This window comes from Paramisgurnus dabryanus, chromosome 19, assembly GCF_030506205.2.
Source record: "Paramisgurnus dabryanus chromosome 19, PD_genome_1.1, whole genome shotgun sequence".
Classification (NCBI taxonomy): Eukaryota; Metazoa; Chordata; class Actinopteri; order Cypriniformes; family Cobitidae; genus Paramisgurnus; species Paramisgurnus dabryanus.
Window position 1 is genome coordinate 12943595 of NC_133355.1, and position 27847 is coordinate 12971441.

A 27847-nucleotide genomic window follows, 5' to 3' on the forward strand; every position below is an offset into this window, starting at 1 on the left:
TGCAAAACATAATCAATATAAAAATACACTTTTAATGAAGAGGAAGGTTTTTGTTTATTTAATTTATTTCTTTATTTGTATAGGGACAGACTTAGCTAAAATACATTGTAGGCTACATAGAGAAAATATTGCAGCTCAAGCAATGTCCATAGGATGCCTAGAACGGCTTTTAATGGAAAAGGGGAATGGTTCACCCAAAAAATTAAAATTCTTTCAGTACCATCAGTTACTTCTTATCACATTGGTTTTTGTGACTAGATGTCATATACAAGTTATGTGCCAACATATTTGCTGGTTTACACTTAAATTTTGCTAATAATAATGATTCTCTATCACCTGTCGTTTCACTTTAGAAGACATATTACAGTTTTTTCCAATTGCTAACACACTAAAATGACACGTACAGCACAACTATTTAAACTGACACACAGAGAGCAACACCTCTTCTCAAGTCTCCAAAAGTCTAAACACATTTTCTGCTTTACACACATTTTGCAATTCACAATGGCACTTTTTAAATGCACTGAACACAGTTCTCTGCACAAGACACAACAATCTGACATAAAGTCACATGTTTGCCTTTTCAAAACACTACCATTCCAAACGACAATACACGAGCTAAATGGCCAATATATGTGCCACCTCCCCAAACACCTGAATGGTTAATTGTTAACACTTCAATCAGGATGTAAGCACTAGAAAAGACCACAGGAACGTCATTGGCCACAGAGCCATTATAGATGTTACTGGCTTACGTGGTGGGAACATCACAATGTGTGCTGCCATCTCCAATATGGATGGTGTCCTCCACTGTCATGCCAACCTTGGACCATACAACACAGCCCATATTCTCACATTTCTAGAAAGACTCCACAACATTCTCATACCATCAGAGTGTATGAATGATGTAGACCAAAGAAACCGGTATGTTGTAGTATGGCACAACGTGAGCTTTCATCGTGCAGCCCCAGTCCAAAACTGGTTTGCTGACTACCAAACATTTATCGTGCAATAGCTCCCACCATACTCGTCATTTTTGAACCACATAGAAGATTTATGGAAGGTATATGAGTGATGGGATTGATGTTGGTGCAATTTAGTTGGTGCAATGGATAAGGTGCTCAAGGCGCTTCTTCCCTCGATGTCTGGCAAGGGAATATATTGCCTGTGATGTGGACGAGGCGTTGTGACTTGTTTCGTGAAAAATTTAAAGAATTCAACAGCATGTGTGTGTATCTGCAAATATTTCTGTGCATGCAAACAATCTAATACATATTTTAGTATTATGGCAAAGCACACTAAAGAAAAGTGCACTTTTCATTATGCCCAACTGTGTGTAGTTGGTTAGACAAAAATCTGGTAATATGAATGAAGTGCTCCAATTTGTGTCAAAGTTTGATTTTGATAATTTTATATGTAGTTTAGGTTGGAGTGCTTCATTTTGCAGGATATATGTGGTATTTTGCTATTTGCGTGTGTGGTTTTGTAAATTGTGTTTAAGTTTTTTTGATAAAACCAGACTAGTTTGCAAAATTGTGTGTTAGCAATTGGAAAAAACTGTAAGCCACTTCTCTTCTGTAACTTCAGATATCTCTTATGACTCATTCATGTTGTCCTTTTTCTTATCTTCTTCTCCATTGTTTATATCTCTGACATTGTTACATATCTTGATCACAGCCTGGTTAAATTCCTCTGATTGGTCTGCAAATACTTAGTGACCTGCACCCTGAATGACCTAGAGGACCATAAGAACAGTCAATATACCTCAGTCAAAATCTGTACAATGTGTTTAACTCTTTCCCCGCCGTTGACGAGATATCTCGTCAATTAAGAGAAAACGCTTCCCCGCCAATGACGAGATTTTCCGTCTTTCCGCAATACCGCTATTATCCACCAGGTGGCGCCCTTCCTCAACTTTTTAAAACCGGAAGTATTGCCCTATGGCAAGCTGCTGCATGTCCGTGTCTGTTTTAAAGATCGCTCTGAATGGGATCTCTATGAAAAGTCCGTCACAAATATGGAATTATTTTTGCTTTTTGCTCAAAATATGGTGTTTTTGCAAAAACCTACCCATATTCAAAAGCTGATTTTGTTTGAAAGCAGAGGGTCTGTTCTTTCATTTGGTATATTGTATGTTTATTTATTTAAAGAAGAACATTTTCTGGAAGGCATTAAACTTTGGTGAAAATCATGAAAAACGCTGGCGCTGTCTGGCAACTTTTTTTAAAAACGCTGGCGGTGAAAGAGTTAATGGGTTGTCTAAAACGTTGAGGTTTTAACATTACTGGTGACAAAAAAAAAACATGAAACAGTATAACTTATTGCACAGACGTAAAATAATTAAACATGTTATCCACTCTGACTAAGGCCTGTACAAAGTATTTTAAAAGAAAGTAAAGCTCACTATAATTTCTGTGTATGAGTTGGGTCTGAGCTCTTGAATATCTTTTCCTGATTGGCCGTCGATGCTTGAACGTGATCCGTAGATAAAAGACATGGGAAGCGAGGGACTGATCATCCCTGCCCGTTCCATCATGGGAAGCTGGGGCCAACCGTATGGGATTGTAAAGTTTTTAAATGCTGTCTCTCCACTGTCCAATCACAAGACAGATATGTAAATAATATTCATGAGGTCAACAAGTACTTATTGGTAGTATGTCCAGGTGCGGTGCTTACCTGGGCGTCTGTGCATTCGTATGGTATATGTAATCAGCAATTGTATCATCTTCAAAAACAGAAGCATATTTCTGCTTAAAATCTGATCGCATTGCCTGTATCAAAAAAGGACCTGTAAGAGAGATACAGTATATACAGATCTGAGAACATGTTTTATAATGTATATGACTATTATTTATTCATCATGAGTGTGAATACCCAGTGGGCCTGCCAGCCTGAGAAGAGTAAGAGGTTTTAATGGGTTCATTACAGCACCAATGGCTTTAATCCAAACAGGAATCCAGCGCTCCTGAGCATTCGGTCTTGCCATAAACCCCCACGGTTCCACCAACACCAAGTGCTTCACTCTGTGACAGATTCATTTACAAAATATACTTTATAACTCCCAGTGACTCCCATTGTTTTCAATTCCCCCCTTAGTATATTAATAATACAAAAACAATCACCTGTAGGGTTGCCACCCTTGTCTGATAAAAAACCGGGACATATCGATGACCCAACCAATTGGTTTGCTCACAAGCCCCCTAACCCCCCCCCCCCCCCCCCCATAGCATAATATTTCTATAGATCTATGCAATTATTGGCAACACTTTACAAATCTTATTTGTTAACATTAGTTAATGTATTAACTAACATGAACTAACCATAAGCAGTACATGTGTTACTGTATTTGTTAATCTTTGTTAACATTACTTAACAAAAATACAGCTATTCATGGTTTATTCATGTTAATTCACAGTGCATTAACTATGTTAACAAGATTTAAATTATGTATTATTAACATTAACAAAGATTTAAAAAATCGCTTTATAAGTGCATTTTATTATTAGTTCATGTTAACTAATGTAGTAAACTAATGTTAACTAATGAACCTTATTGTAAAGTGTTACCCAATTATTTGTTAATTATATTAAAATATGTAAACCACTTTTACAATTTATATAAGCTCCTAATACTATTAATGTAAACTGTTTTATTTATATTCCATTTAAACAGGTCTAAATAGCAACTAGCCGGCCTGAAAAATTAAATTAAACTTGATGAACTCACCTCTCAACATGTATTTTACAATCATTTTAACCCCCCTGGGCAATGCTGAAGCAGTGGCGTGTTTACCATTTTGGGGGCCCTAAGCAAAGTCCAAGAACCGGGGCCCCCCATGCCCCAGCATTGCCCAAGGTTTTTTATTTGAATTGCACAACCATAATATTCAGTATATATGATACATGATTCTGACTGATCTAACAAACTGAACTAACAAACACAAGCAAACAACAATGCAAGTTGGTTATTGCTTGAATTTATGGATTGGAATCACATAACTCTCATGTTTATATTGCAAAAACAAACTTACTGTGAGATACAACAAGCATATATGAGATTTTAATGACAATGATGAGACACAGAATATGATTTATGTATTTTCGATGTGATTTAAACCCCTGCGTGTCTTTATCACGTTTATACCTCTACGAACGTGAAACAAAAGATGCATGTCACTGATCAAACCAAACCACTAATCACAGGTGTGAAGCCCAAAGTCTTTAAAGTAAACTTGACCATTGAGTAAATGTTGTGCAGTTACGAGAGCATAGAGAGAGTCGAGCAAGCGCTCATTCCAGCACTTGTGTGGCTGGATTTGTGCACGCTAAGCAGAGGTGCGCTTTCCCGTAGAGTTTTGCTCATGAAGTAGCCTATATGTGCCCTCGCAAGGATGTGTGCAAATATTTTACTGCGTACATACTCGCAAATCTCTCGCTTGCGCGTGCATTATCCGTACCTTAGATTTGGGTCTGAATAAACATAACATACTTTCGCACACCTTGTGGCTAGTAGGGGCCCCCAAGCCCGCGGGGCCCCATGCAATTGCGTGGTTTGCGTGGTGGGTAAACACGCCACTGTGCTGAAGTCACTGTTACAAACTGTACAGCATGCAAGATTGTCATTACTTTTAACTCTTTTAAGACAGGGATACACAGGGATGTAGTCTGGCGTAAAATGTGTCTTATATTTTCTCTTTTGGGGCACTGACGGCGCTGCTGTTTCTAGATAATTCGGCTCGCACAAGTTATTTGTTTCATTAAAGCCCAGAGTCCAATTTTTTTATTTAGTTTCTACTGTTAGTGTGCACTAGCCTACTATGCAATGAGTAAAAAATACTAACTACAAGTAAATAGGGTGTAGTTAGAGTTTTAGTCTACAGTGACATTTCAGATTCAGAACAACGTGATTTTTGTCAGTTATCATAATAATGACTAGTTCAAATAATAACAAATAGAAATCAAGGGCTCGTCCGCGATTTGAACCCGGGACCTCTAAGCGTGAATCATACCCCTGGAGTAGAGCATTGCGTAAAGAGAACACACATACTGAAAAAATGTAAGTTGCTGTGTATAAAATGCATTAATATAAAAATGCAATTATATTTACATTTTAAATTAATTATATATAAACAGTCATTGGGCCCTGAATACATTTTTTATTAATTTTGTCAATACATATTTTTGTGTTAAAAATAACAAAAATAATGTACAAAATAAAAACATAAAATAAGCATGTTACACAGTTTGTCTCTGACATTCATATAAATGTCTTTGCAGCAATTATAACACTGATGCTGTGATTCATTTGGTGCAGATCTGACTCAATATAGACTTTCTTAAATACACTTGAATTAATTTTAAACATTTTTCTGTCTGAGAAATATTAGATTTTGTCTATATTCAAGTCTGCCAACTCGTCTATCAGCCAAGAGCAAGTTTCAGAGGAAAAGCAAGAGGACGTTTTTTGTTTATTTAATATTTTTCTTTATTTGTGTCCGCTTGTTAAGTCATTACGTAAAAAATACAGTTAAGTCACCACATTTAAACCGCCATTTATGAGCACTATTTATTCATAGCACAAATTTAAGCGAAAATTTTATAAACTCACGTGTAAACTGCGGTCTCAGGCTTCCAGAATCAGACAGCAATATATTAATAATTCATAAAAAAATCCAGATCCATAAATTCACAGATTCATAGTACATTTATTTCATACTTTAACAGTTGACTTCAACTGTAACATTTTCAGCATTTTAGCTAAGCAGAATGATAATTCATCACATGATCTCTCTGTCTCTCTGTCTCTCTCTCTCTCTCTCTCTCTCTCTCTCTCTCTCTCTCTCTCTCTCTCTCTCTCTCTCTCTCTCTCTCTCTCTCTCTCTCTCTCTCTCTCACACACACACACACACACACACACACACACACACACACACACACACACACACGCACACACGCACACATTCTGGTTTCCATGTTTTGTGGGGACATTCCTTAGAGGTAATGCATTTTATACCGTACAAACTGTATATTCTACTCCCTTCCCCTAACCCAAACCCTAACCCCAACCATCACAGAAAACTTTCTGCTACCTTAGATTTTCAATAAACTTCATTCTGTTTGATTTATAAGCTTGTTTCTTCATGGAGACCTCAAAATGTCCCCACAAGGTCAGGAAATCAAAATAAGCGCCTGCTGCGCGCGCGTCTGGAGGGTTAACAAAAAAAAACTGACGCTCACGTTTGCCAGATACTCTCTTAATCTCATGTGTAATCAGAGTTTACTTTTAAGTAAGTGTCTTGTGACTATTTTGTAAACGTGAGCATCTTTTTTATCATATTCCGTTTCGACGTATGTGCAGCAGGCACTTATTTTGACATGACGCATGATGCACATGGTTTACATGATGCATAGAACACATTTCTACACATTTTTCATTTTGCAATGAATGACGAGCAACACGCATGACACTCCGAACACATATTTTGAGTTTGTGCCCCGCGGCTCTCTTGCGCAAAGAGAAACCCACAAGCTCTCTCATGCGAGGAAAATCACAACACACGTTTTTGTAAAACTATAAAGATAATAATATTTATTATAATAACGTATAATGTGCAAACATGCCAACTATCATGATGGCCTGCTATTGGCCATATGTTTGACTATCGCTGATAGACGACCCCATATATCTTCAAGGGATCTAAAGTTATATCTTGAATGTGTTATTGACAATTTCAGAAGACGTTAACAACAGTGTTTATGTGGAAGTGTTGTTTATGTCTTGCGAAATGGTCAATAGGGTTAAATGTGTTAAACGCTGTATTTATTATAAAGGTAATATGTTTTGCCTGTAAATACATAGAGTAAATGTTCTTTTTTACTACTATGGAAGTGAATGGGGCTCATGATCGGTTTGGTAACAACATTCCTCCCCTGGTGAAAAACAAATATACTTTATTGTATTTCAAGTATATTTAACTTTGCAATAGTACATTACAAATATACTTACAAAGGAATGTACTTTCTTTAAACATATTTAAAGTATGCTTACAACATATTTGCGCGTATTTTTTACAATTAAACTTTTAACATACTTCAAAATAATTATACTTTAGTATATTTTCTAAAAGTATACTTTAGAAAAATATACTTAAAGTTAAAGTTTTGTGCAATTTTTAAAGTATACTAAATTTAAACTTATTTTAAAATGTATTTTAGGTATACTTTATTGGTATGCTTAAAGTTATCATTATAATAATGCACTGACAGTATATTTCTAAAATACATTATTTAGTATTCTTTAGAAACAGTATATTTTAAGTACATTTTGAAAGTATATGGGGTGTACAAATGTATATTATTTTATGGAGAAATAACGTGGGCTTAAAATTACGAGAGAGCAGTATGTTCATTTACATTTTATATTGTAGATGTATACATTTGTAATATACTATTAACATAAGGTACACTTTAACTCCACTATAGTCAAGCATTGGATAAACCAATTAACTGTGTTTTACCACAAAATAACCGTGGTTTTGCTAATAATAATCAATACACCAAAAAAACATGGTTACTAAACTTTTACCACAAAAAAAAACATTCATTTTCGTAAGGGGAATATGAGTGTTTGTTTTTTTGTAGTTTTTCAGTCAATTGCATACCCCTTTTAGCTGTACAAAACTTAAACAGTTTTCGTAAATGCATTTCAGAGAGAAGTGAATTCTGAGATTTGAATAATGCATCTGACGTGTGTGTGATGACGTCACGACGCACGTATTTTGATTTTTACCAGTTGTTCAAGGCGGACGGATTCAGTCCCAAGGTACGTTAAAATATCTTAAAATTAATTATATTTGATTATCGTTTGACCATTCTGACGTTTATCAGTAGACTATCATATTTCGAATGCGAAATGTTGTCAATAACGCGGTGTCTAACTCGCTATTAGTGATAAGCTGCTGTGTAGCTTAGCTTAGCTTATAGCTAATGTTAAAGGTTTGAAAGATAGCACTGTCAGCCTGTTATATCGAATTAGTACACCCGATTGTTTTGTTAAATATATGTATTGGTGTGTATGTATATGTTAATGAAAAAAGGTAGCGTCAGAAAATCTGTTTTTTAAATGTTAACCATTTATTGACTGTTTAGAGTTTGTAAGGCTTTTACCTAACTGTATTTAGTATTAATGATGATGCATTCTTTCCTCAGAAGCTAAAGTTTTTCAAAGACATTTGTAGGGAGGACTTTGCAGCTAATGGTAAGTCATTTTAAACTCTTAAGATATAATAATTCATTCGTAGTAGTAAATCAAGCTTCAGTTTAGATAACGTTATACATATTGAGGCGGTTTCCCGGACAGGGATTAGACTAGTCCTAGACTAAAATAAATGTAAGAGCTGTCCAAACTGAAAACAACTTGCACTGACATATCTTAAAATACACCAGTGTCCTTTGTTTTGCCTCAAAATGCACACAGGTAATGTTTTTATTAAGGCATGTTTTTTGAAACTGGTTATATTTCTTAATTAAACTAAGGCCTAGTCCTGTTTTAAGATAATCCCTTTCCAGGAAACACCCAATTGTCTGCTTGTTGCATTTTCTTTCTGACAATTTTTACATTTAAATTTAATACAATAAAATCTTTCTTTAGGAGCTGAAGTATTTTATGTAAGGAGGATTTTGCAGCCCATATAGGCAAGTCATTATAATGAAAACTCTTAGGGGTGGTTTCCCAGACAGGGATTAGCTTTATCCAGGACTAGACCTTAGTTTAATTAGGATAGTTTTAACAAACATGCCTTACTAAAAACATTACTTATGTGCATAACGATGTAAAACAATGGGCACTGATGTATTTTCAGATATTTCAGAGCAAGTTGTTTTCAGTTTGGACAGCTCTTACATTTATTTAAGTCTAGGACTAGTCTAATTCCTGTCTGGGAAACCGCCCCTTAATATATATGATGACATTTTAGTCAAGCTCTAGTTTGGGTAAAAATATATCTGCTATACAATCTCTACCAGTAAACTATAGATTTAATACAGTAAGTCTTAAATAAATGTAATGTTTTAATATTAAACACTTTTTAATTGAGCTTATTGTCTCTCTTTTTCAGATTTCCTTAGGCTGAACCAAAACCTGCCAGACTAAAGTTGATTTGGGAGAGAAAGACGTTGTAAACTCACTCATCTTGGCATTCTTCAATGAGTAATTGTTCAATTTTTACGCAAATACTGTACACTTTGAAAACTGTGAATAAAACTATATTTTAAATATATTTAAAATGAATTGTTTTTGACTGTTTTAATCAGCTTTTATTTATTTGGAAAAAATTATTTTGGTTATGTTACCAGCTAAAGTAATCTATTCCCAAAATAGCACTCTTTAAGTTAACTAATTATTAACGCACTTGAAGTATACTCATTACTTATCTAGCTGTAGGTATGTAAAAGTATACAAAATGTAATGTACTTGGCATATTCATTTTTCACCAGAGCAGTTTTTAGAATTTTGGATTGGCCAAAAATATATAGAATGTACGCAAACAGTCTATTTAAGATATACTGATTGTATGTTTGCAAGACACTCATAATACATTTGTAATGTACTCCTAACATAAATAAAACACACTCTAAATCCACTTATCAAGCATGAATTTAGCACAAAAACAGTCATGTACTTAAATTGTACTAAATACACTTAAAGTTGTTCCACTTTAGCACACAAAAGTACACTAAATACACTTAAAGTTGTACTTTGTTACAATTAATATACAACTAAAATATATTAAGTACAAAATTAGTTGTTCCAAAATAGCACTCTTTAAATAAACTAATCAATAGCACACTTTAAGTATACTGGTCATTAGTCTGACTGCAAGTATACTTAAGTATATCAAAATTAAATATATTTAGCATGCTATTTTTTCACCAGGGTCAAAATATCTTCTTTTGTGTTTATCAGAATAAAATAAATGTATACAGGTTTGTAACAACATGAGAATGAGAAAAAGATGACAGAATGTTTGGGTGAACTATTTTTAATTCATATTTATGAAGATCTCAACCAAGTTTTATATATTACTTTTATTGTTTTTTTATTTATTTATTTATTTAGTTACATTTTTGTTTAACATTTTCCCAGAAAAAAATGGCCAAGCGTAAGCAGGGCCGCATTCCTAACACACGACGTACTAGTTACGTAATTTATTGGTCATTTTTGGTAATTTCATGACTTACCAGCTGGCAAGTAACTGTTACGTCCTATGGAGGTAATTTCATTACCATTACAGTACCAAATCACCACGTCGCCATACGGTCTCCTTACGTCGCAAGATAACCAAGTACGTTCCAGTTACGTAACACATTCGTACTATTTTGGTGATTTCATAACTTACTGGCAACGTAACTGTTACGTCATAGGGAGGTAATTAACTAACTGGTTACCAACATAAAACTTTTAATCCATAATGTTGATTACGTTGCAAAGTTGCGTCCAGACTCCAGGCGACGAATCCAGGAAATTCACTTTTCCGGTTGCTACGACGTAACTCGGTTCATCGCCACGACGTAAGTTTGGTCATCATATCGACGTTACGTAACAGTTACGTATTTGTGTTAGCTGGGTTAACACTATAACTCCACCAGAATTACAGCCTACAATGTACATGTTTAATTAGCTTCATGTTTAATCATGCTAACTTCATGCTAAATCATACTAACTTCATGTTAAATCATGTTAGCTTCATGCCAAATCATGTTTACAGCAAGGTAGACTACTAAACTAATTTTAAGTTTCTGTCAATCTGTTTTAAACGTTCAGGCCAGGCTTTGTCAAGCCAACATAACGTTTGTCTACAAACTTTTCTATCTAGTTTTATTAATTCATTTTGTTTTACCTCCATAGAACACAAAATATGTGGCAAAATTATTTTAAAAATGTAGACAGGGCCAGTGTTGTAAGTTGTTAGAAATCAGGAGAAAGCATTTTCCCACGATGAATTATTTTTATTAACAACTGAGCATCGAACAGTACAGCAGCACATCTAGAACTGGGGTAATTTTCTAACGCTCATCCTTTTCCGTTAAACATAGCACAAGCTTCTACTGCCCTCTAGTGGCAATACACTGAAGAACACAACAGCCAGTCAATGTTTTGAGATGTTAGCTGCTTCTTTTCAGAAGAGTTGAAGCCCTGCAAATACAGAGTGTAAAAGTGAAAATGTCAGGCCTTTTCTGGCACACTGCATAGGCAGATTGAATAAAAAAAAAACTTCACTTAACAAAAACCGTCGTTCACCTTTATATCACAGCAGATATTAAAGCCCATTTTAGCCCAATTAAATTGAAATGTTATAGGGGTGGTTTCCCGGACAGGAATTAGTTTAAACATGACTAGATCTTAGTTTAATTATAAAGTATAGTTTAAATAACTAGTTTTAACAAACATGCCTTACTAAAAACATTACTTGTGTGCATTTTGAGGCAAAACAAAGGGCACGGTTGTATTTTAAGGTATTGAAATTGAACACCTCACACATTTATTTTAGTCTAAGACGTCTAAACCTGTCCGGGAAATTGCCCCAAAATGTTTAAAGCAACACAATGTAGTCCTTTATGTTAGATTGGCTTACGGCTCTCCAATGTGGTTAAAAAGCGCAACAGTGCCTGGGGCACGTTCAAGATCAAAATGGTGTGCACCGTTTTGCTACGGTTTCCGGGTTGAACGACATGTTTCCTGGAAACGGTGTGCACTGATGTGTAACAGGGTTTGAGATACGTTTTCTCTTGTTTGGTGGGTGTGTCAGAACTGCAGTCCAATCAGCAGCAACATGTAAATAAACCACGCGGTACTAAAGAGACAGCTCGTACAATGGGTTCAAGTTGGAATGTTCTCTTTCATTCTGGACGGCAAGGTCAGTGACTGTAACATCGGGGGTATTTTACAGTATTAAACACACATTTATAACGTATTCATCAGGCTTCAGAAACATTTAAAAAAGAATACAAAGCATGGCCTCTCAGCTACCGTAGTTGCAACTCTTGCGTCATCACAACAGGGTGTTCAACACATCACCTTTTTTCACATCACATCACGTTTTGTCTGGGCTGAACGCAGCCCATATGACACAGTCACGTGCCTTCAGCGCCAGCTCAAGTCGGTCAAAATTACTAACCGGCATGCAGTACTTCAAGTCAGCTGCCGATCGGTCTGCGCAGAGCCGCATGAAGTCGAACACACTTAATGCGAGGTTACTCGTGCAGTTCTCACGTGGGACTGGAATCATAACTCCTCCCTGAACTTCCGGCTGCCCTGTATGTTGCTTTCTCATTGGCTGAAGGTCATAGCCAATGTTATTTTCAGTCAGAACACATTTCACACGGCATGATTTTGAATCGCCGATAGGTCCGGATATCTAGCATGCCAGATATCTCATGATTTTCTCAGATCGCCTGATAATTCACAGCGTGTGGTTATCGTTACTCACGGGAAAATAAAATTGGGAGTCGTCGGCATAGCAGTGATAGGATATACTATAGGCTACATCTTAAAGATGGAACTCAGGGGAAGCATGTACAATGAGAATAACACTTACAATAATTCATGGGCCAAATATTATTACATTTACATTAATGCATTTTATCCACAGCAACACAGCAAATTTTTTCATCAGTGTGCGTGTTCTCCCATTTTGAACCCATGCCCGTAACGTAACGCTCTAACACAGCATTTTAGGATTTTGCATTCAACCTCAAAACCAATTAAGCATATTTCATTTATTGATGATGGTGTCAGCGCTGTTGCATAATAATTCATTGAATACAGAATGAAGCACGTAATTAAAGCAGTGAAAATCTCAGAAAAGTGAAGAACTGTTCATATTTTGCCCATGAAACAAATGAAAATATGCTTAATTGGTTTTAAGGTTGAATGCAAAATCCTAAAATGCTGTGTTGCATTACGTTACGGGCATGGGTTCAAAACGGGAGAACACGCATTGCCTAAAAATAAATGTGATGTGTTGCTATGGATAAAATCCATTTATGTAAGTGTAATTATATTTGACCCATATAAAGAAAACCAATCATTTGTATTTATATAGTTTTTCAGCAGGAGCATTAGGCTACTTAATACTTGACATTTTTTGTGTTTGTCACTGGATGTCTGATGAAGTAAAATAGCTGTTGTTAAAGATAAATAACAAAACAAATGTTGCAATAGTAAATTTGGTTAATTTCATATGTGTTGTGACAAAAGTCAATATGTAATAAGCAAACAGATCGTTCACAACAGATGATTCAACCGGAGAACACCTGCAAAAAAGAACCAAAGAAGAAAACTTGAACTTGATTTAACATTCAATGAGGAGATAAAGGTATGAATCATGCTTTCGCTCTTTGTACAACAACATCAATAGAACACTATTGAATTTATAACAATTTCAGTCTAGACATAGTTGCTAATCTCTGACTTTCATCATACAGCAAAAAGACATTAAAATGACTAAGATAAGGGTTCTTAGTAATAGTTTCTGATGAGGATTTGAGACACAAATTTATGTTACAAGCCCTGTAAGATTTGGTTTTGGCAATTTTTGTGCAAATGTAAAAATGCTTTACTGGAATGGGAATAGCTCCATTCAACATAATAAGGGCACTTCTCCTAGATTTTCATTAAAGCGTTCCGTAAGACAAGGTTGTCCCGTGATTGGCTGTAATGATCAACACTGCAAAAACAGTTAAAGAAACCTTTGATGCAACATAAGCAGATCTAAATGCTGTAATTTAATTGCATTGATTGAAAGCATGTCATTTTTACAACTAGCCTATAAACATATTGGTAACAACTTACAATAAGGTTGTATTAGTAAACATTGGTAAATGCATTAACTAACATGAACAAACATTGAACAATATAGTTTTTCAACAGGCATTAATTGTTAGTTAATATCAACACAGTTTTTTGTGTTATTTAACCTCCTAAGACCTGGATGAAATTTTTTTATGTTTGCACCATAAAACTTAATTCTGTGTGACTGGAACCTGTTTTACACAAACATGGACAAATACACTGCTTCATGTTCTTAGAAAACAATTAGGTTATTATATTTATTGGTTCTTCCTAACCCCAAAATAGCTGGTAGAAATATGAAAAAAATATATTAGGAGGTTAATGCAGTAATTAATGCTAAAAGGTTTTAATGCTGGATTTTAAATTTTGGATAAATGTATTATTAAATGCAAAATAATTGATAAGAACAAGCATTAATAAATTCTGTACAAGTATTAATCATCGTTAGTTCATTTATAACGCATTAACTAATTGTTAACAAATACAACTTTATTGAAGTTTTATTTATACAATTTTTAAAGGAACGCATTGTTTGCATTATATTTGACCTCAGAGTCAGGGCACATAATGATTGCGCGCCCACTCTATTGGTAAATCTAGATAAAAACATTAAGAAACGGACTTTGAAAATGACTTTGAACTATCATTTGTGTACACAGTTACTCTTTGACCATGCACAATGATGACGCCAGCGTTGTTGCATATCCTCCAACTCATACGATTGTTTTGGTCGTTTGTATATCCAGCTGCAGCAACGCACCGCCACGATTCAGGCCACACGATCCAGGGAGCTCGTTTCAGGGCGGAAGTCGAACCATATATGGTTTGGCGAACCGGTCTTACTAGAGTCGTGAAAACCAACATTTCTTTGCATAATTATTAATTTTCTCTTGGATTTTGGTATAAATACTAAACATTTGAATCATATGGTACTTAAAAACAATAAATGAAAATTCATTAAAGTATATAGCCAAATATAAATATTTTTTATTAACATAAATTTTAATGTAGATAATTAAGTAATTACATTTACTTCATGTTCATCATTAGTATCTACTTTAATAAGAATTTGTTACAAAATAAACATTGACACAGAGCATCATTTTTAAATGTCAAATACACTTTATTTTTTTAGAATTTCAACTACACATTAAATAAAATATATATTTCCTAAGTAAATATTTCTGCACTACAAAAAAAAAACTGAACGCCACACTGTAAAATATACTTTGCTGCCTTAAAAATTTTTGTTGAATCAACTCGGATTAACAAGTCATTTCAACTTACTATTATTTATCTTGACTAGAGATGAATTGTTATAACTACAGATTAGTTGTTATAACTTATAAAATTAAGTTGACTTTTCTCAACTATATTTTTTAAGTTGTGACAACTAATCTCTGTTGACATGACTTGTAAATCTGAGTTGATTTAACAAAATATTTTAACGCAGGAAAGTATTTTTTACAGTGCATGCTGTTTTTGCAACTGTCCCTCACTTTCGCGTTTGTCCTTTATTATTATTATTATTATTATAATTATTATTATTATTATTAATCCAATATTCTGAACAGTGAACAGAGTATCAAATACATATATTAAATATAATGAATATAATGATAGATAAACCGCATTTGTCCTGAAGCGCATGCTTCAGGGCCGCCCCCACTTCCGCCCTGAAACGAGTGCCCTAGATCGTGTGGCCTGAATCGTGGCGCTGCGGGACTGCAGCTGGATAATTTTGGCCTCAAATACGACAGGTGTTTACTAAATTAACGCCTCTACCGGCCACAGGTAAAACTTTATATATTAGGGTATGACTAAGTACTTAAAATATTCCAAGTGTACTAATCACTTATACGTCCCTATCTGTCGTATTATGGTGCATGCACAAACAAACTATTAGGTGGTAATTTTTTGAGGACAGTCATGAAACAAATGAAAATATGCTTAATTGGTTTTGAGGTTGAATGCAAATTCCTAAAATGCTGTGTTAGAGCATTACGTTACGGGCATGGGTTCAAAACGGGAGAACATGTATACTGATATAAAAATGTGCTGTGTTGCTGTGGATAAAATACATTAATGTAAGTATAATTATATTTGGCCCATATAAAGGAAACCAATCATTTGTATTTATATTGTTTTTCAGCAAGGAGCATTAGGCTAATACTTGACATTTTGTGTTTGTCACTGGATGTCTGATGAAATCCAACAGCTGTTGTTAAAGATAAATAACAACACAAATGTTGCAATAGTAAATTTGGTTAATTTCTGGCGTGTGGTACTGGAACGGGAATCTTCTGTGTCATAATAAAAGTCAATATGTAATAAGCAAACAGATCGTTCACCACAGATTACTTAAATGGAGAACACCTGCAAATAAAGAACAAAAGAAGAAAACTTGAGCTTGATCTAACATTCAATGAGAAGATAAAGGTAAGAATCATGCTTTAGCTCTTTGTACAACACCATCAATAAAACACTATTGAATTTATAACAATTTCAGTCTAGACATAGTTGGTCATCTCTGACTTTCATCATACATAAAAAGATAAGCATTCTTAGTAATAGTTTCTGATGAGGATTTGAGACAGAAATAATTATTTATACTATACCATATAATGTGTTGTATTCTTATTTCTAATTTAGGATGGATATCATTGTGATTTCATTGCTCATAGTTTTGCCTTGCCTGTGTAATGCTGGCTCTACAGGTACAGTAATTGAAAAATACCAAGTTTTTGTCTTATTTCGTTATTTTGTGGCTATAGAGCAGTCAGAAATAACCTGTTATAACTTTTATATCACATTAAACAGACAATCTTGCTTTTGGAGCCAACGCTGTCCAGTCCTCCACTTTCGATCAATTTGGAGATGCTAAACATGCTGTAGATGGTAACAGAGAACCAATATACACGAGGGGTTCATGCTCTCACACCGCAGGAGAAGAAAATCCCTGGTGGAGAGTGGACCTCAAAAGGATCTACAATATTAACAAAGTTACTATCACTAATCGTGGAGATTGTTGTGACGAGAGGATAATAGGTGCTCAAATCCACATTGGCAACAGTCTGGATAATAATGGCAACAACAATAAGCTGTAAGAGCTGTTAGTCTTTCTTACCAATTTGGATCTTTTATAAACTTTATAAATAAAAATATATAGCTTTTTCTTTGAATGTGAACATGTTTTAATCGGACGTATATGTCTTAATGTTTGTGTATTCACAGCGCTGCAACAATTGAGTCCATCCCACTTGGAGGCACACAAACATTTACATTTGACCATATTCTGGGGCAATATGTCAACATCTTTCTACCAGGAACACAAAAAATCCTCACTCTGTGTGAAGTTGAAGTCTATTCAGGTAAAAAAAACTGACAGAAGAAAGAAACATATCAATGTGTGAATGACTGTTATTTTATTAACTGGAAGGTAAAATGAATGTCCAGTTGTGCTCTGTGCAAGTTTTATATTGCTTTGAATATACATTTTTTAATAAAATCCCTGGCAAGAAAAAATGGCCATTATAATTTACTTTGTCAATGAAAGAAGTGTTTTGTTCATTTTTTTTATTCTGAACAGATAACATTGCTTTAGGAGCCAGCGCTGTCCAGTCCTCCACTTTGGATCAATTTGGAGATGCTAATCATGCTGTAGATGGTAACAGAGAATCAATATACACGATGGGCTCATGCTCTCACACCGCAGGAGAAGAAAATCCCTGGTGGAGAGTGGACCTCAAACGTATCTACAGTATTAACAAAGTTAGCATCACTAATCGTGGAGACTGTTGTGAAGAGAGGATAGCAGGTGCTCAGATCCACATTGGCAACAGTCTGGATAACAATGGCAACAACAATAAGCTGTAAGGGCTGTTAGTCTTTCTTAACCAATTTGGATCTTTTATAAACTGTATAAATAAAAATATATAGCTTTTTCTTTGAATGTAAACATGTTTTAATCAGACGTATATGTCTTAATGTTTGTGTATTCACAGCGCTACAACAATTGAGTCCATCCCACTTGGAGGCACAAAAACATTTACATTTGACTATATTCAGGGGAAATATGTCAACATCTTTCTACCTGGAACACAAAAAATCCTCACTCTGTGTGAAGTTGAAGTCTATGCAGGTAAAAAAAACCTGACAGAAGAAAGAAACATATCAATGTGTGATTGACTGTTATTTTATTAACTGGAAGGTAAAATGAATGTCCAGTTGTGCTCCGTGCAAGTTTTTCATTGCTTTGAATATAAACTTTTTAATAAAATCCCTGGCAAGAAAAAATGGCCATTATAATTTACTTTGTCAATGAAAGAAGTGTTTTGTACATTTTTTTATTGTGAACAGATAACATTGCTATTGGAGCCAAAGCTATCCAGTCCTCCACTATAGAAGAATTAGGAGATGCTAATCATGCTGTAGATGGTAACAGAGAATCAATATACACGATGGGCTCATGCTCTCACACCGCAGGAGAAGAAAATCCCTGGTGGAGAGTGGACCTCAATAGTATCTACAGTATTAACAGAGTTAGCATCACTAATCGTGGAGACTGTTGTGAAGAGAGGATAGCAGGTGCTCAGATCCGCATTGGCAACAGTCTGGATAACAATGGGAACAACAATGAGCTGTAAGAGCTGTTAGTCTTTCTTTAACAATTTGAATATTTAATAAACTAAATAAAGTATAAATAAAAAAACAACCATAAAAAATTTGTATGTAAGTTATTCCTATTCATAAATAGTCATAATCGGACGTATATGTCTTAATGTTTGTGTATTCACAGCGCTGCAACAATTGAGTCCATCCCACTTGGAGGCACTAAAACATTTACATTTAACAATATTCAAGGGCAATATGTCAACATCTTTCTACCAGGGAACGGGATCTCTAAAATAATCACTCTGTGTGAGGTTGAGGTTTATGCAGGTAAGATATTATAAAAAAGCAAAAGGTGGAGTTTAACAGTATAAATTTCCTAACTGTTTTTTTCTTATTTCGGTTTGCAGGTTGAGTGGCTTGATGAAGTTACACCACAGTCCACCAAAAGAAGAAGATAACATCTCAAAAAGGTCCCTGGCCCTGAATAATTTTTTTTTATAATCTTGCAAAAATACATATTTTTGTGTTCTATGGAGGTATCAAAAATAATGTATAAAATAAATACATAAATTAAGCATGTTACACAGTTTGTCTCTGACATTCATTTAACCCAAGTAAATGTCTTTCGATAGATTGATCTGGTGCAAAACATAATCAATATAAAAATACACTTTTAATGAAGAGGAAGGTTTTTGTTTATTTAATTTATTTCTTTATTTGTATAGGGACAGACTTAGCTAAAATACATTGTAGGCTACATAGAGAAAATTTTGCAGCTCAAGCAATGTCCATAGGATGCCTAGAACGGCTTTTAATGGAAAAGGGGAATGGTTCACCCAAAAAATTAAAATTCTTTCAGTACCATCAGTTACTTCTTATCACATTGGTTTTTGTGACTAGATGTCATATACAAGTTATGTGCCAACATATTTGCTGGTTTACACTTTAATTTTGCTAATAATAATGATTCTCTATCACCTGTCGTTTCACTTTAGAAGACATAATAAGCCACTTCTCTTCTGTAACTTCAGATATCTCTTATGACTCATTCATGTTGTCATTTTTCTCATCTTCTTCTCCTTGTTTATATCTCTGACATTGTTACATATCTTGATCACAGCCTGGTTAAATTCCTCTGATTGGTCTGCAAATACGTAGTGACCTGCACCCTGAATGACCTAGAGGAACATAAGAACAGTCAATATACCTCAGCCAGAATCTGTACAATGTGTTCAATTGGTGGTCTAAAACGTTGAGGTTTTAACATTACTGGTGACAAAAAAAAACTTGAAACAGTATAACTTATTGTACAGACGTAAAATAATTAAACATGTTACCACTCTGACTAAGGCCTGTACAAAGTATTTTAAAAGAAAGTAAAGCTCACTATAATTTCTGTGTATGAGTTGGGTCTGAGCTCTTGAATATCTTTTCCTGATTGGCCATCGATGCTTGAACGTGATCCGTAGATAAAAGACATGGGAAGCGAGGGACTGATCATCCCTGCCCGTTCCACCATGGGGCCAACCGTATGGGATTGTAAAGTTTTTAAATGCTGTCTCTCCACTGTCCAATCACAAGACAGATATGTAAATAATATTCATGAGGTCAACAAGTACTTATTGGTAGTATGTCCAGGTGCGGTGCTTACCTGGGCGTCTGTGCATTTGTATGGTATATGTAATCAGCAATTGTATCATCTTCAAAAACAGAAGCATATTTCTGCTTAAAATCTGATCGCATTGCCTGTATCAAAAAAGGACCTGTAAGAGAGATACAGTATATGCAGATCTGAGAACATGTTTTATAATGTACATGACTATTATTTATTCATCATGAGTGTGAATACCCAGTGGGCCTGCCAGCCTGAGAAGAGTAAGAGGGTTTAATGGGTTCATTGCAGCACCAATGGCTTTAATCCAAACAGGAACCCAGCGCTCCTGAGCATTCGGTCTTGCCATAAACCCCCACGGTTCCACCAACACCAAGTGCTTCACTCTGTGACAGATTCATTTACAAAATATACTTTATAACTCCCAGTGACTCCCATTGTTTTCAATTCCCCCCATTAGTATATTAAAAATACAAAAACAATCACCTGTTAGGATATTTCATTGCATAGGCTGGAGACACATAAGCTCCAAAATCATGGCCAAGAAGATATGTTCCAATCCAACTGACTGTCTCCAGTCCTCCAGGGATTGGACAAACTGCTCCTCTACTTCTTGGGCATCATTGCCAAAGATTGGTCGACTGCTGCGTCCAAAGCCCAACAGGTCAAGTGCATATACAGGCCTTCCTTCTTTTGCAATGACAGGAAGGTTTTTAACCCAGAGACCCACACCAGCCCCAAAACCATGCAGTAGCACTAGTGGGATCTGCAGATGTTTAGGACGACCAGTATGCTCGCACAAGTTATTTGTTTCATTAAAGCCCAGAGTCCAGATGAAGTTCCCATTAGATATGGAAACATGTCCTTGTGTGTACTTGACTTTAATGGCTGAAAAATGAATTAAAATCATTTGAATTGTTTTTATAGGAATCAGGCAAAAAGAAACCAAAAGCATGCACCAAATATGTCCTCGACCAAATATCATGTAAAGGATTAAATGTAAATGTGGCATGACGAGGGGGTTGGGGGATAGCTTTATGACGAAAGCAAAGATTTTTCATAAAACTCCGACTACGCCACCCCGGGAATTACACCCGGGGAAATAATCCTTACACCCAAAAGGCGGTAAGGCGCACAAGTTCGTTCCTCAGTAAAAGTGAGCAGGAGCCGTGGGTATAATACAAAAATATTCATTTATTGTACAATATTCAGGATTCACTTTAATAAGGTAAAAGGATGGTTTAAACAGACATGATGATGTTGCTCAAAACAGGTCTCCAGCTGTCACACTTTAACAATAAAGACACAAAACATTACATATCACATTAATCACAAAACAGAATTATACAAAAAAAACAACAACACGTACAACATTATATAAAATGCCCTCACTGCTAAAATGCAATGACCGGCAACAAATCAAATACACAAACAAATAAACACAGTACCAACCTACAGGGCTGAGGCTACCCACCGGAGTGATCACTGGCGCAAGTTATCCACAAGCACAATTTCACACCACACGGTGAACTCAAAGCACACACTTATACACTTCAAAAATGTGTAACACGGTAAACGTTGAAACGTTACCACCACCACCACAAGATCCATCCACCCGTGGGAACCTCAGCTCCTAAAAGTATAAACAATATACAAATATTCAGACAAAAATGATATACAAATAAAGAAAAGAAACAAAAGGGGTAAACGGCAAGGGAAGCTACACTGCGCGAACGCCACAGTCCATTTGTCAACTCCAAATGCACCGGACACTCCTTCACTCGGATCTTAAAATTCAACCCTGAAACTTAAGTAACCAGACAGTGTAAAGTCCAGCATACAGCGGGGAGGATAAAGTCGGTGTTACAGCGATGCTACTCAGCAGCACAAGAATCAAACACTCACGAGGAACAGGACGTAGAACAAAAGGGAGAACCCTAAAGTAAACAAATACAATATTAAAAACTAATTGCAACATCATGCACAAACATTGACTTCATGCTGGACACTTACCGAATAGTGGTATCACCCCAGACAAATTACAGTTTTACGGCGTAGTTTAACCCACAGCAGATCAACCAGCAGCCAACTGAGGTTACACAGTCATGTACCACTACACGTAGAAAGGCACCAGCACGCTGGACAAACGACACACTAAATCCAACACAAACTAGTTTAAATACCATACACAAATTAAAACTATGAACAGCAGCACATTAACAAAGCTCACCTGTCGCTATCGTTACAAACACCCTGGGGAAACACAGGACATGACGTATTCCAAGGAGCAGCCAATCAGCACTTAAAAAGGGACTGCCCCTTCCTGATAGGTTATATCAGCTGTCAATCACAGCTCACCTAATCCTGCTACATAAAGTTGGCACTCCTCGAAATGTCACATGCCACGCAACGTCTTTTTAATAAATTTTTAGCTTCATTTTGCCAAAAATGTCTTTACATCATGTGATCTCACACACATACCTTTCAGGATTTTATTTTCTGCTTTTTTAAGATGTGCAAGAGAGGTGGGACACCAGGAGGGCAGCCAGCTGGAGATCCATCCTGATCTATAATGTAAAGCAAGCAGATTCATATTTGTATGTGAACATTTGAAGTGATCCATGATGTTTTTATCAAGCTTTATATGTGAATATTGTGTCATGAAGAGGCAGTGCTAGGATATTTCGAACATGCCACAAGGGTATTTCAACAAGTGACACATGTCCTATTAAACTTATCTCCATTATACAAATGCCATAATAATGTTGAACATAAATGCTCATAGATATAATTTCATCTAACAAAACATTCATTAATAAAATAGCCCTACGTAAATATACTCTTACAGATTTTTACCCAAAATACTATAGTTGATGTATTATTCATTTTATTATTGTTGTTTAATAATTATTGTTACAATAAAACTGCAGTAAATAATATTTCCAAAATTGTCTTTAAAAATGAATTAATAAATAAAAACAGATAGAAAGCTATCTGAAACTTTTTATATAATTTTTAAATGGTTCTGTACTGATAAAACTTTTTTTTTAAACTAAGGCTACTAGTAAATGATGCATGAATATAAAGTATAATTTAGTTTCTACTGTTAGTGTGCACTAGCCTACTATGCAATGAGTAAAAAATACTAACTACAAGTAAATAGGGTGTAGTTAGCGTCTTTTAGTCTACAGTGACATTTCAGATTCAGAACAACGTGATTTTTTCCCTAGTTGACAGTTATCATAATAATGACTAGTTCTAATAATAACAAATAAAAGTCAAGGGCTCGTCCGGGATTTGAACCTATTAACTTTTCTCCCATTTTTGGGAGAAAACAAACTAGACGTCCCAAATGTCCGAGTAAGACACCTCTGGCCAATGGGGGGCGTTGTTACACAAATTTGACGCTGGGAGAATGAAAGGGACATGTTTTCATATTGACCAAATTAAATATGTTAACGTATCTTTCGCGCTCTATGGCAGGCAGGGTGGACAGATAATTACTCAACATGTTTAATCTGAGTGATTTTTTAAGTTATTTACGCCTGCCGGGTGTGACGTTGCCTTTTTCCGCTATTTTTTATGGAAGTCAATGGGACGTCTAGTTTGTTTCCCCCCAAAAGTGGGCGTGAACCTGTTCAGAGACATTCTATGACGTTGCGCCGGTTGTGCGTATACGCTGATTTTCCCGCGCGGAGTTTATTGTCCTACTTGCTCTGCTCCGGGACCTCAATAGACCTTACTCACAACTTCCGTATTTATGACCGGAAATACGCAATCATCGCGGAAATCTACTTCCTCCGCAGTCAAGGCAATGTAAAAAGCCGTATCTGTTCCATCAATTCCCTGTTGATGGTGAAGTTAGACAGAAGTGGATTAAGGCTACTTATAATGTGTCGTTTTAGTTAACAGTTCAGTAACAGTTAGACTCGCTCTCTACTTACCTAGAAATTTATGGACAAATTCTTCATGGAAAAAGTTTTCCTCCATTAGTCGTGTCACATCAGCAAATGTAATATTTGGCAAATCCGTTAACGAAGTTGTGTAGACTCTTTGATCCATTTTAAACTTGCCCGGGTTTATGTTTTTCTAGTGTGTTGATGCTTGACAGGAACTCCGCTTACACGACGATTACGTATTTCCGGTTACTGTGAGAAAGGTCTATGCCAATATGAACGTGGATTTTATATGTTTTAAATTTGTGAGGGCGGAAATGAATGTGAGGGAAATTAATTTACACTTTGAAAATGGCTAAGGCTCTGAAGGACCTGCACGAGGGAGGTCACGATTCGGCGGTCTTTAAAGACCTGCGTGTGGCTACGGATCTGGCGCTACGTGCGACCAAGACCACCGCACAAGCCGTCGGTCGTGCTATGTCCACCTTGGTGGTCCAGGAGCGCCACCTCTGGCTGTGTCTGGCAGACATGAGAGATGCCGGCAAAACCCGGCTCTTGAATGCTCCGGTGTCCCAGACCGGCATGTTCGGCGAGGCAGTAGAAGACTTCGCACAACAAGTCTCAGCCACCCAGAAGCAGACTGAGGCTCTTGCTAGCATCATGCCGCGTCGGAAGAAGCCAACACCTGCCCCGTCGACGTCGGCACCTCAGTCCACATTGCCGTACTGGGGTTTGGAAATGTTGTGAGCATTTCTTTCATGTTTTAGTTTCTCCGATAGCAAAATGCAGCAGCAACCGCATCAAAGAGCTCGTGAGCGCGCTCAGACGGTGATGACGTCTGCGACTGTGCGGTCTGCAGCGCCTGCCGCCAGAGTAATGTAACACGATCAAAACACTATCAAAACAGCAAAAATCTCCGAAAAGTGACAAGGATGCAGCACAGAATTGATAATATTCTGCATATTAAACAGATTAAAAGTCAAATGACAGATTATTAGTAATTTGATTTTGAGGTTGCATGCAAAATCCATTTGGCTTAAAAAACCAAGGGGGCAGCTGCCCCCTCAGTTTGAATGGGCATGACGCCTCTGCAACCATGTTGAGCACTTTTAACAGTGTTTTATGTAATTTCAAAGGGTTTTCTGTAAAATGATACCAAACTTTTGTATGTGCACCTCTGCTTGTGGGTATGGGGAGCTTTTGAAATTGGGTAGCCCAAATCCAGGCGGAAATCCCCAAAATAGCCTCAGAGTGTAAGAGGTTAATATATTCTATAGGCTCTCACCCCCTGGTGCCAGAAGTTTAAACCGAGAGCCCCGTTTACAAGGTTGAACACATATTTATAGCAAGATACTGAAAAATACAGTCATCCCATCTCCGCCCCTGAACCAAAGATCATCATGGGTTTTTAGCGTCATTTAGAAAATAACCTTCAGCTTATCAATGATTAAGAAACATATCAGTTAAAACACATCTGGTCAAATATAAGAAATTATTTTGTTCTCACTGAACTCTACCGTTTACTGAGTTTTTTCACTTGTTCATCAGTTGTTACTTATGTCATTAACTAGCCCCCCTTTATCTTATCTGGTAGGACTTTGTATAATGTTCTAGTCCTTGAACACTTTACTACTGAACAGATGGAAAGAACAGAAATCTTTCACTAGAACAGAATAACAGGATTTTGCATTTAACAATTATAAGTTCATAAACTATAATTAAAATAAAAATAAAAAATCTTCCACTACAAAAATGACCAAGATAAGGGTTCTTAGTAATAGTTTCTGATGAGGATTTGAGACACAAATTTATGTTACAAGCCCTGGAAAGAATTGGTTTGGGAAATTTTTGTGCAAATGTAAAAATGCTTTACTGGAAAGGGAATAGCTCCATTCAGCGTTATAATGGCACTTCTCCTAGATTTTCATTAAAGCGTGCCGTAAGACAAGGTTGTCCCATGATTGGCTGTAATGATCAACACTGCAAAAACAGTTAAAGAAACCTTTGATGCAACATAAGCAGATCTAAATGCTGTAATCTAGTTTTTTTATTATTTATTTAATTGCATTAATTGAAAGCATGTCATTTTTACAACTAGCCTATAAACATATTGGTAACAATTTACAATAAGGTTGTATTAGTAAACATTGGTAAATGCATTAACTAACATGAACAAACATTGAACTATATAGTTTTTCAACAGGCATTAATTGTTAGTTACTGTAATGTCAACACAGTTATTTGTGTTATTTAACCTCCTAAGACCTGGATGAAATTTTTTTATGTTTGCACCATAATATTTAATTCTGTGTGACTGGAACCTGTTGTACACAAACATGGACAAATACACTGCTTCATGTTCTTAGAAAACAATTAGGTTATTATATTTATTGGTTCGTCCTAACCCCAAAATAGGTGGTAGAAATATGAAAAAAAGACCCGGGTCTTAGGAGGTTAATGCAGTAATTAATGCTAAAAGGTTGTAATGCTGGATTTTAAATTTTGGATAAATGTATTATTAAATGCAAAAAAGAACTAAGATTAATAAATTCTGTACAAGTATTGATCATCGTTAGTTCATTTATAACGCATTAACTAATTGTTAACAAACAATTGTTCTCTCTGTGAGAGCATAACCCTTTTGGATTGTGACTGTCATTTCTACAGGAACGACGCCCGGGCCCTTGCAGGGCTGAATGCCACCATGGTGCGGCTGCGAAGTGCTCGCAGGACGCTCTTCGCATCACTACGCTGAGCAGGTCGGGGAATGCGTCCTCAACCTCCCAGCCTCCTCGTCCTCCAGTTGAGATCCCGATGGAGACTGCAGAGTCGTGTTCTAATAATAATAACAATAATAATAATCCATTGGACCTCCTTCTGGTCCTGTCACTTCTGCAGCATCGTCACTTCTGCAGCATCAGAGGGGAGCCCCCTTTTTCCCTCCGAGGCGGAGTCGTCCCGGAGATAGCGGCCGTGCCCGCTCGAGCGTCGGAAGCGGTAGAGTTGGAGGGGTTAACCCCCCTCCGCACGAACCATCCCGCCTGCATGATTGGTACTTCGGAGCTGCTCGGGGTGTCCACCATAGTGGTCCAAGAACGCCACGTTTGGCTGTGTCTGGCTGACACGACAGACGCAGACAAGAATAACTTCCTGAATGCCCTGTCTCACAGACCGGCCTCTTCGGCGAGTCCGGGAGTTTCCACGACGCAGACTGAGGCGATCTCTTAGGTTGTGCCCCGGCAGAGGAGAGCTGCCCTGGTCCACCAACACCGGCTCCTCATTCTGCCTCTCGCCGAGCGCGTCCTGCAGCGGCCACCTCCGTTCCCCCTCCTCGGACCCCATCTCGGCAGCACAAGGGAACCGATCGTCAGCAGCTCGCCCCGCCCGCTCAGCCCGCTACCCGTGGCAAACGGAGGTTCAAGCGGCCCCGAGTCGGGCGACCCGGAGTTGGAGAGGATCACTCTTCGGGAGACGGTGAAGGCACCGCTCCCTCCCCCGGAAGAGGGCCGGGTGGAAAATATTTGGCTTCATTTTGTTCCACCGGGTATCCAGCCGGTACCCACATAACCACACTAACAGTGCGTTGAAACCCCCGAGAGAGAGCGGTGTTCGCATTCTGCTTATATCTACGTCGACTTATAATAGCTCGTTCTCGGCAGACGCTGCGCGTACACAGAGACTTAATGCTTCGGCATCTCGCTCGTTTCAACTGGGAAAAAAGCAAACTTTGCCCTGTGCAGACGATCTTTTTTCTCGGTGTGGAACTAGACTCGTTCGATTTTTTTGCGTGTTTAACAGAAGCGCGCACCCAGTCAACCCTGACTTGCCTCGATTCATTTAGAGGGAAGAACGCGGTCCCTCTGAAACAATTTCA

General features: G+C 36.8%; 2 protein-coding genes, 2 long non-coding RNA genes and 1 pseudogene across 4 annotated transcripts; 2 read left to right on the forward strand and 3 right to left on the reverse strand.

Annotated features, from left to right (window-relative positions):
- Positions 1 to 79: 79 nt before the first annotated feature.
- Positions 80 to 3021, reverse strand: LOC135779310 (1-acylglycerol-3-phosphate O-acyltransferase ABHD5-like). Its single transcript, XM_065290042.2, has 4 exons — positions 2875 to 3021; positions 2677 to 2788; positions 2405 to 2591; positions 80 to 1735 (listed from the first exon to the last, which is right to left on the reverse strand). The coding sequence occupies exons 1-4, from the start codon at positions 2984 to 2986 to the stop codon at positions 1712 to 1714; spliced, it is 435 nt and encodes a 144-aa protein (XP_065146114.1). The 5' UTR covers positions 2987 to 3021; the 3' UTR covers positions 80 to 1711.
- Positions 3022 to 7762: 4741 nt separating this feature from the next.
- LOC141281057 (uncharacterized) lies at positions 7763 to 9288 on the forward strand. Its single transcript, XR_012335447.1, has 4 exons — positions 7763 to 7821; positions 8208 to 8256; positions 8650 to 8693; positions 9116 to 9288. It is a non-coding gene; the product is annotated as an uncharacterized lncRNA (long non-coding RNA).
- Positions 9289 to 16195: 6907 nt separating this feature from the next.
- Positions 16196 to 19047, forward strand: LOC135779200 (uncharacterized). The gene is made up of 9 exons (XM_073812688.1): positions 16196 to 16290; positions 16504 to 16568; positions 16672 to 16954; positions 17086 to 17222; positions 17441 to 17723; positions 17856 to 17992; positions 18211 to 18493; positions 18650 to 18792; positions 18873 to 19047. The coding sequence occupies exons 2-9, from the start codon at positions 16505 to 16507 to the stop codon at positions 18875 to 18877; spliced, it is 1335 nt and encodes a 444-aa protein (XP_073668789.1). The 5' UTR covers positions 16196 to 16290; position 16504; the 3' UTR covers positions 18878 to 19047.
- Positions 19048 to 19200: 153 nt separating this feature from the next.
- Positions 19201 to 27315, reverse strand: LOC135779260 (1-acylglycerol-3-phosphate O-acyltransferase ABHD5-like; annotated as a pseudogene).
- LOC141279825 (uncharacterized) lies at positions 20974 to 22515 on the reverse strand. Its single transcript, XR_012335446.1, has 3 exons — positions 22308 to 22515; positions 22091 to 22231; positions 20974 to 22014 (listed from the first exon to the last, which is right to left on the reverse strand). It is a non-coding gene; the product is annotated as an uncharacterized lncRNA (long non-coding RNA).
- Positions 27316 to 27847: the final 532 nt, after the last annotated feature.